The following is a 10503-nucleotide window of genomic DNA, read 5'->3' as shown; positions in this document are numbered from 1 at the left end:
CCCCCGCACACCTGAGGACACCGCTGGCCGTCCCCTCAGCCGCTCGCCAAGCTGGCCACCGCCATGACTTCCACCACAGACTTTGACAATGCGGAGATCTCGCAGCAGTACAGCCGCATCAACACCCGCTTCGACATCACCGACGAGGAAATCGACAATGACAACTGCTCAGCGCGGCTGTTTGAGCGCTCGCGCATCAAGGCCCTCGCAGGTGAGTGTGTGCATAGTAAACAGGCTGTGTCCTTTCTCAGGTATTTGGGTGACACATTTTTGAGATGAAAGTGTCTTTTTAGAGACGGTGAGCTATATTCAGTGTAACTATTGGGGGTTTGAACGTGCTTGAATGTGTAACTGACCTTAGTTTTGGTAAAAAAATGCACACTTCAGGTGACCCTTGATTTTGTTTCAAAGCTCTCACATTCTGCAGGGTTGTTGTGTGTGTACATGTTACTCGTGGTGTCACAAACCTCCAGCAGCTGAGCCCTGACCCTCCACAAGTAACTGTGATCCCTTGCACATTCCCAGAATGGCCATCGTCTGAGCGAGTTGGACAGCTGCCCTGCATATCTTCCTCCCATAGCACAGATCTCTGGCATTTCGGGGCTAAGCTAGTGAGCAGGGTCTCCAGCTGTGGGTCTTGGGGTTTTTAAATAGCAGCATTTCTAAGGGGGAAGAACAGAGGGCCACACCGTGGTTGTTTCCGTAAAGACACAAGAGAGGTCAGCAGCAAGGTGGAGAAACACAAGTTCAGCTCTGTGGAGAAGGGAATTATGGGTAACACTGGGAATCTTAAGGTATCTTCTGAAACCAAAAAACAACGTTTTATTAATACCTAACTTGGAAATGTTAACTTTACAAACACTGTTTTGGATTTAGCAAATACTCTTAATGTCTCAACACAAGCAGCCGCTTAAGAACGTTGCATAACAAAGGTAACATTTTGCAAACTTTTTATTTTAAGTAAAAATCCTTACAGACGTCCTATTATGCTTTTTGGGGTTTTCCATTTAGGTTTTTGTGCATGTGAATGGTCTGTATAGGCTTAATCCCACACACCCCCCCCATGCCTGAAACGCCTCCATTGGACTCCTTTGTTTACTTCAGTAACAGAGTGACATCACTACGTAACACATGCACTTTTATTGGCTTGTGTTCCAACATACAGTATGTAATGTTGGGCGGGACATCTTTAAGTGGTTGACCAATCACAACAGAGCCGGCCAGCTAACCAATCAGAGCATCAGATTCTGGTTTCAGACAGAGGGTGAAAAGAGGTGCTGCAGTACAGGCAGTATGAGAAAAATAAAGAGCTTTTTGAACATTAAAACATGGAAACGTGTCACAGTAAAGACACAACAGTGACCAGCTGTTGTAGATATTTACCCATACTCTTTTGAAAATGAAAAACTGCATTGACAAGTTGTTTTGAAATATTTGTTTCTTTACAAGGAACATTTTTCATGATCAAATCGTTGTCTTTCAAGATTTCAGAGCGGTTTGATTAGATTGTTCCTGTGGTCTTCTGCATGTTTTAATAGATCAGGTCCCAGAGTGTATTGACCACTCCGGGCAGAAAAAATGACCTTTGTGGAGAGGAAATTAGTCTTTGCTCAAAGGCACTGTAGTACTTGAACTTTGTTTCTTATTAGGTTGTCTTCCACTTACATGAACGCTGTATACATTAGCTGGAGCGTTGTGTTCATGTGAATGCATTGTTTCCTGTCAATCACTTGGGACTCCTGAAGAAACTATACTTTTTCAGGCAGATTTGCATCATCTCAGCTGCTCTGCCAGACATTGTCTCACTGCGTAACACAATTTAGCCATACATCACATTCTTGTGAAGGCAGAGGTGAGCAGAGGGGTATTAAGTTAAGTAATGCTAGATGACGCCAAATCCAAAACACTTCATATCAAAGCAGGAGAAGGACTTCCCATTTCGAGAACTGGGACCATCTGAAGGGGAACACGAATGCACCTTTGGGTTTTGCTATGTCTCCGCTCTCCAAGTGCCACTCTCTTTGTTCCTGTGTTCATTTCTTCAAAGGAGGAGGGGGAAGTTCTCCCCCAGAGAGAAGAGCCGTTTCCCGCTGTAAATGGTTTATACCTTTATGTGAGTGTGCTTGATTTATATGAGATAGGAATTACAGATTGCAATTACAATAAATGACTATTGCTAAAAAATTGCTGGTCATAGATACGATTAATTTAAGACTCAATACAATTTAAGCATTTACTCTACAGGAAGTTCAAGGACTGTCTGATTTGATACCAGTACACGATTCTACGCAGACATTAAAGTCTGTGAAGACGAATTAAAGTATTGAGCTTTGATTTCCAGCCGATCTTCTGCGTGGCCAACATGTTAAGAGTTGTGTCCAGAGCGTTTATCGGGAAGCGCTCTCACCACTTTTGGTTCTGTCTCTTTCTGTCTCTTTAAGCGGTGAAGGCTTCTGTGTGGGTGTTTGTGATATTGAGTGCTGCTGCACTGATGTTTCTGTAATGCAATCAGTGTTTCCTGTCAGAGAGAGAGAATGAGAAAGAGAGAGTGGTAGAAGAAGGGAGGGAAGTCGTGAGAGAGGCAGGAGATGAAAGAGGCTGTGAATGACTCCCGCTGCTGATTTACAGCTTGTGAACTCAGTTTGCAAAGCACATACGTAACGTATCGAATACCCGGTCATTTACACTGCTCCTAACATACATGTAAAAGAAGGTGCGTTCCTAAGAGGTGGACAGTTTGATGTTGGATTATTGGCTCAGGAGATACACTCCACATTCAGTGATGCAGCGACTGTGTGGGAGTGCTGGGCTGAGGGAGGGAGTCTTGCTCGCACGTGGACGTATTGAAAACATATCGTATGCATGGATGGGGCTAGAGAAACCAGTCTAAACCGAAAGCTGGCTGAGCCCCCGTGCCGTCTGCGAGTGGAGGCACGGCATCATCACGGCAGCAGTGAGGAGAGAGTGAGGAAGAAAGAAAGAAGAAGGAAGGAGGGAGGGAGGGAGGGAGTGAACACGAGAGAGATCTGGAAAGGAGGACAGAGAGCCAAGAGACAGAGAAGAGGAGAGACGTGGAGTGCCAAGCTCCTCTACCGGCTCCAGGCGCTGTTGTTGTTGTTGTTTCGGGGTCAAGATGAGCAGCCCCTGCCTGCTGCGCGCCACCCCTTTAAGCCAACCCCGGCTCAGAGAGGTCAACATCAGCCTGAAGGCCAGCAGCAGGGAGACCCCCGCCCCCCGGACCAGCAGCACTGGGGGCACTAAGGAGGCTGCCAGCCGGCCCTACACCCTAATGGAGAAGGAGCCCCCTGTCCGGGTCGGCATGAGCATCAGCCGGAGCAGGAGCACCCCCCCGGTCCACCGGGCCCAGAGAGCTGAGAGCAGGAAGACCTCCAGGGGGGGCAGCAGCATCAGCAGGAAGCAGCAGGACCCCGAGCCCAACAAACTGGAGAGGAACGGCACAGTCCTGCATGTCCCGCTCCCCGTGGCTCCAGCGGGACCCCCCACCTTCTCCTCGTCCTCTTCCTCATCCTCTTCCTGCACCCCCAGACGTCAGCGGGCCTCTCACCCCCACCACCCCCCCGCCCTCTTCTCATCCTCCTCGGCTAAAAGTATGAAGCGGGCGCGCCGGCTGAGTTACAGCACCTCCAACATCTGCTTCAACTCCATCCTGGATGGTCGCTTCAGGCAGCTGCAAGGTAACAGGGTCCTGATGGAGGAGATGTGTGTGTGTGTGTGTGTGTGTGTGTGTGTGTGTGTGTGTGTGTGTGTGTGTGTGTGTGTGTGTGTGTGTGTTTGTCCATGTTCTCCTGCCTTGACTGATGGGATAGAGAGATATAGCACTTTTCCAATAACGCCCCTCAACTTGTGTTTGTGGGACGGGATCACAGGGGGGTCTGAGGTTAGTTTGTGAGCCTGTTTTGAGAACGGTGAAAAGTGTGAGCCTCTGAAGCGGCGGCCCCTTCATTGAACGTATAGGGGTGGTAATTTATTTATTTTTCAGGAAGCTTTGGCTCTGCCCCAATTGTTCACTGACTTGGTTTTGAATAATTCATGAGCAAACTCCTAAAAAGGTTGTGATGTGTTGCCCTCCAAAGGTATTGTTATGTGCTCCCTTGTGAGCTCCATTTTCATTATAATAACAATATTTTAGCTTGTCGCCTGTTCTCCATATGGCCTTAACCTTTCACAAACTGTTCCCAAGAACAAAGCATAAGTGTTTTTCTGTACCTCCTTTTATCCTGCTGTATGAAGGCGTAGGCGGTGTTAAAAAATAATCAATCTCTCTGCTGGTTTTACTTCTCCCTGCCCGAGTTATTAAGGTTTTAAGAGAGAGGTTTGCCGTCACTGTGGATTGTTGTTAGCTTGCACTATGCTATCCAACCCCCTGATGACAGGAGTGCATTAGTGAGAGCAGGAAAATTGAGGAGACGTTGCAGGAACAGAGAAGGAAACATGCTTTTTTTCTTTTCTTCCTCTGCTAGATTTAAAGTATAGACTGATTGTGTAGAGACTGCAGAGTCAACTGTTACGTGAAGCAGCAAACTTCCAAAGCTTTCCCAAATTAGAGTGGTTGTGCGTAGCCAAGTGTATCGATCCACTAACTGCATTTCATGGGATTCTTTTGACTTTTTATTTACCTGTTATTAGGGAGATCTGGTCAAGCCTGCAGAATGAGGTTAGACAGAATAACAATAACAAGTATTACATTGAAAAAGAGCGCTTTGCATTTATTGATTTCAACCATTCGTCCATTTCCGTTTTTCTTTCTTGGAATTTGACATACTCAGTGGTGAAGAGTATTTCTGCCATGCTTGCAGTAAATTCGTTTTTTTCAGGTCCTTTCATGTTTTTTTGTGAGATGTTGACCTCTGACCTTTGATATTTTTGCCTTTTTCCTTCAAGTATGACACATTTACCCTTCAGCGGTTCTTCCACTATAACTTACCGTTTGAAAAGACAATCTCTTAATGAGTTTTACCCTCAGAATGTTCTGAATGTAGCTTTTACTCCTTTAATCCAACATTGCTCTAAACAGATATTGCATTTTTTATCAAGACATGCCGCCTAGAATACCAATAATTCAACGTTGTTGTTGACAGTCTGGTCCTTGAATGTATTGTGTTATGCTAATAGCGGCTAATGTAGCATAGTGTACATGCTACATGCTAAAAATGCTAGCCTCAAGCATTTTTTATTTTCAAACATGTAGAACTCACTTCACACTTTCTCCCCACCTGTCACTTCCTAAAGTGATATGACTTGAGGAAGTTTGTAAGCAAAGCTCCATTTGATGCCACACAATGCTTTACACAACTTATTTTCATATTTGCAATAGTTCTCTTTTAAAACAGACATTAGTGGAGTCACAACACCTGTATTTGCTTTGTTCTTTACAACATCGAGAAACCTTGACAGCCTCCAATGTTTGTAATCCAATGTTTGGCTTCTGCTGAATGTCCATTTAAAAAGCGGAGGTAATTCATCTCGTTAAAAGGAAGCGTGCAAATAAGATGTTTCAACTTAACTGCTGGGCAGGCCTCTTACAAGAACACATTTTAATGTCATGGCTGTTGGACAGGTAGCGCTGGCGGGGCCGTGACTCGGGCCTGTGGCTGCACTGGTCCACATCCAGTAAGAGCTGACTGTGGGAAAAGACGTATCAGCCTGTATACAGGGAAAACCCATCAGCATAAATAAGTGATTGGGCCTTTACAGGAGTCAAAGAGTGGAGGAGAGATTACACAGTGAAGGCATGTGAAACAGAGAAATGTTTAGTAAGGTTGGCACTGATATGCAGGAGGATGAGTAAGCCGGGAAGTTGAAAATAATCGTTGAGGAGTGCAATGTGATGGAAAACTGTCAGAAAATTACTGCTGCACTTGTTCAGAAATATTTAATTCATGTTAAAAGACTTCTGTTACACCACCACAAAGTACAACTGAAACATTAAATATACAGTAAAGTTGTGGTCAAGCCTTGTATGAACTATTAATACTGCTTTTGTATTTATGAACAGTACCTGAAGTGAAAGTGTTAAAAAGACAAGCCTCCTTTACAGCTTCAGTTCAACTGCAAAAAGTTTAGAAAAAGTGTGGCTTTCATTTCAATCTAATAATAATAGTAATACATAAGGACTGGTTGTACACCAAGTTTGATACGAACACTTCATATAGATATATTTATTAATGTTTAACACACATTACTGGGTTAGTTTTTCTGACTTTAAAATCGTTTTCTACTTTTCTACCAACTGCTGCTTGTTGTTCCATTTGATTTGTCATCAGTCAGGTTTCTTTATGTTGATGTCTTTATAGAAAGTCTCTTCATAAAGAAAGGAAATTCAATGGGTTCAGGAGAGCATTTTATACCACAAAAGTTATATACAGTATTTAACATATATTCATTGAACATTTTCAGGCAATTCAATTGAGAAACCTTTATACTCAAAAAATAATTCAATATCAACAAACAAATACTTCAAACATGGTTTACAATGTGAATCTGATGATTAAGGAAGTAGAATAATATTGAACCCAAACACGTTAACTAAACTGAACGAAGCTTGAAGATCTTGATATACCAATAATTACATCTCGAGTGGTATTCAATATTATTTCACAAGTAGTTTACATAATTTTCTGCCCACCAAAGTTTGAGTTCAGACCATATACTGCAGACTTAAGGCTTTTGAGCGCAGACACAGAGAGCCGATGTCACATTGAGTTTGTTGAACTTCACATCTGGAGACGGCTCAGCGGGATGCACGCAGAAAACAAACCTCCTCCTCCCCCCCCCCTCCATTATCCAATGCTTCCTAAAAGCCCGGGAGCATCACTGTCTCCTCTCAAGGTCTCTTCTTGTGAGACGATACAGGAGAACCACGTGCACGTTTCGCTGGGTTGAGCTTGTAATTGTCCTCTTTTTCTGCCTCTTCTGTAAGTCCTCTGCACGCAGCACCCCAAATACTTCAGGAAGAATCTGTCACAGGTTTCACTGCATATCTTGTTGGATCTTTTTGTCCGTGCTAAATCTACACTGACATTCCTGTTGGAGCTTTCAGTTATGTGCATGTTTTAATTGCCATTACTTTTTGATGCCGTGGTAACCCGTGACGACGTAGCGTGCTGTTGTTCTTCTGAGGGGAGCAGAAAAAGCATGATTTATTTACTGCTCTCTGCTGCACCATGTGTTTTACATACAATAACCCCTGATTTCCTCTCTTTACTGATGCTGAGAGTGTAGCTGCCTTTTTTAGTCGGTGCTTACTAGGTCATTTTCAGAAACTGTATGTAATGTATCTTGTTCTGTTTTCCTGTTGGGTCTCTGCACATTAAACCTGAAAGCCTGCATCTCAGTCCTGCTCTCCATTACTTCCTGTCTGATCTGTCTTGGCCTCCATATCCTCTTTTCTCTCTTCCTCATCTTCTTCACCTTTGCTCCAGTCTCTCCTCTTCTCATACTCTGTTTTGCTATCTTCGCTTTAACCTTTAAACAGAAATCTTTAACCCCCTCTCTCTGCCATCAGTTCCTTCCTTTCTCCCTCTTCTTCTCTTCCTCCTCTTGTTCCTCGCTTGTTCTCCACCGCCTCGGGGTCTGAATCATTTATTACACGAGTCATTAAGGATGCACTCCTTTGCACTCCATAGTTTGGAGTCATATTTGGGTTGAGGAATAAATAGGGCAAACTGTATCTGCCAGACCGAGGGGAATTGGCCAAATTTTGCAGCACGACAAGAATGAGAGAGCAATGTCTCACCGGTGGTTGACCTGATAGACTTAAAGGAGTGTGTGTGTGTGTGTGTGTGTGTGTGTGTGTGTGTGTGTGTGTGTGTGTGTGTGTGTGTGTGTGTGTGGGTGTGTGGGTGTGTGTGTGTGTGTGTGTGTGTGTGTGTGTGTCTGCTGGGAGCTGTGGGTACAATCAAGATAACTAGTAAGGTTGTCTTGTCCTCCTTGCTCCAGATTATTCTAAAAAAAACCTCTTCTAAGAGCTTCAATTAAAAAACAAAACATCTACTAGGGCTGCCACTATGATGATTATTTTCACAATTTATTTGGCAAACTAAATGTCAGAAATAGTAAAAAACAATGCCGATGTTTTCAAGTGATATCTTCAAATATGAATAAAAGCCTTTTTCTGTCAATCAAACAATCAACTAATCGCTTTAATATCCAGGACCAAAAAACAATAGCATGTATAAATCTACATATTCTGGACACACTTTCCATTCTGCTTAATATTCTGTGATTAATAAGTGAAGGTTAAAATGCAGACACTTTTTGTGCATACTAAATGCAGATTCAAGCACACACCCACTCACAACTCCCCCGTTCCCCTTCACATTAAGTGTGTCCACAAATAGTATCAACAGAGAGGAGGACATCGGGTCACATATAATAATAATAAATGATATTTATAGCGCCTTTCAAGGGACCCAAGGTCGCTCTACATGGTGGACAAACAAAACAAACAGACAATCAAAGGGCAAACAAAAAATAAAGGAAGCCGGGGGACCAAGAAAGGGCTAGGGCCCGAAGGCCAGGGTGAACAGGTGTGTTTTTAAGATGTCCAGGGAAGCAGCATTACGGATCTCGGCAGGAAGTGCATTCCAGAGGGTGGGGGCCGCAACACTGAACGCCCTGTCACCAACAGTTCGGAGGCGAGAGCGGGGGATGGAGAGGAGGACCGCAGACTCCGAGAAGGGGTGCAGGGATGGAGGGGGTCCGACCGGCAGCCAGTGTAGGTGGATGAGGGTGGGGGTGATATGTTGCCATGGCTTGGTGCGGGAGCGTGTATGGCTAACATACCGCCAGAAGAGATTGTGTGTATTAGCTTCTGATAGGAGGCATATTGCCGAGCACTGAGATATGATTTTTAAGTGTGAGGAAGATGGTCACAGCGTGGGCACAGCCTGCATCGTTCCCAAAGTCTGACACCGAGATCTCTGCTTCTCTCCGCCTGTCGAGCGCTGAGTTTGCAGCAGCATTTCAGTCAAGGAATCTCAGCAGTGACGGGTGTACACCTACAGCTATAACAGCTGCACGCAAGCCTAGTTGTTACGTTTTATGTATGTGATTTATTATGCAGAACGTACTTTGACTCAGCAAACACGGATGAGAAGACATAGATGTTAAATCAGAGTCTTTTCCTTGAGGTGTGTATTTATTTGAGGGTTTATTACCAAATTGTAAGATACCATACGATATACCTTTTTGTTAAATCAAAAATGTCTAAAATGTTGCACACATCGACGAGGAGAACTGAGCTGCGGCAGCAAGAAAAAAATGCAGCACTCGAAGTATTTTAAGATGTTTGAGCCAGGAGTCAGAAATAACTCCCCTCCCCCGCTCCATTATTTTAGAACATCTAACATTATAAATTCGCAATTTTGCGAATTAATAATATTAACGTTTTAGTACTTATTATAAGTGAGCTAAAATCAAAAGAAAGGAAGTAAATCCACATATAATCATAAAGTAGGAAATCACTCGAATAATGAGAAGTTTAATAATTGTAACATTTGATTGCCTTTTTTGAAATAAATAAGGAATATATAACATACTAAAACACTTGAGAAGAAACAGGGTTAAGGATAACCAAAAAAGCATCTATAATAATGGAGGTCTAATACATTAACAACCAATTAGATAGATGTATAATATTAAAACCTTCTATTATTATCAAAGTGGAATAGAACTCCCTACGTATATTCCGTTAAGAGCATGTCCCATATGTTTTGTTATCAATATCATATTTAAACAAATATCATGCAACTATAATACATATAAAAAAAAAGACTCTTATGTTATCTTTCACATATTATTAGTGGACAATATATTATGATGATATTTCTCATTCAAATTACTCACTTAAAATGACATCTGTTTAACAAGAGTATATTGAAAGTGACCTCCAGTTGAAAAATCTACCCACATTGACCCACAGTGTAACATAATTCTGCCTTTGCCAGCACGGCCCGCAGTGTGACCGAGGTTTTAATTGACTTTAATTGAATGTTTTAGTTTCGGGCATGATGGATTATTCCAATAGGTCCTAGGAGAAGTTCAACATTTCTCTATCTCCCAATATTATCAGGGTCTTTTAATATTGACCCAGCAATTCCAATACAGAGAATTTTGGTAACTAATGTATTTCTGTGTATAGCGTTAGTAACAGCGCGAGCAGGCGTTACTGAGCTACGAGTACCTGAAGATCATGTGCTTGAAGGAAAATACAGTGGTACATCTCATCGTTTCCTTTAATGCGATCTTCCTATAATACTGTGAAGTGGTTGAGCCAGTGTCAGTGCTTATCTGCTGTGGGCGCAAACTAGGAAACATTTATGCTCACAAGGTGCTGGTAACTATCTGAAACCCCTGTGTGGATACAGTTATCATTCTAAATAAAAGTGTCTTGTTATTTAAAAGATTACTCGTTTCCTCTCTCATGTACTCTAAAACGAATAAACTCAAAATGTAGACGCGCGCTTTGGTTCGTGATTGAAT

General features: G+C 42.9%; 2 protein-coding genes across 3 annotated transcripts in view; one reads left to right on the top strand and one right to left on the bottom strand.

Moving 5' to 3' along the window:
• LOC104944474 (zinc finger protein 407-like) overlaps positions 1–10503 on the bottom strand; it is a 78557-nt gene that overhangs the window by 11439 nt on the left and 56615 nt on the right. The window lies entirely within an intron of this gene.
• Positions 7–10503, top strand: part of LOC104944458 (spectrin beta chain, erythrocytic-like) — a 61232-nt gene continuing 50735 nt past the window's right edge. Inside the window, exon 1 of one of the 2 annotated variants that reach the window (XM_010770001.1) lies at positions 7–211. In XM_010770001.1, the coding sequence (XP_010768303.1) occupies positions 64–211 (148 nt within the window). In that variant the 5' untranslated portion in view covers positions 7–63. Of the gene's footprint in view, positions 212–3039; positions 3696–10503 lie in introns of those variants that run through there. The other variant, XM_010769994.1, reaches the window with a different exon arrangement.

This window comes from Notothenia coriiceps, unplaced genomic scaffold (genome assembly GCF_000735185.1).
Source record: "Notothenia coriiceps isolate Sejong01 unplaced genomic scaffold, NC01 NC01_scaffold00000339, whole genome shotgun sequence".
Taxonomy (NCBI): domain Eukaryota; kingdom Metazoa; phylum Chordata; class Actinopteri; order Perciformes; family Nototheniidae; genus Notothenia; species Notothenia coriiceps.
Note: the sequence above shows the minus strand (reverse complement) of the source record. Positions and strands in the feature narration are given on the sequence as shown.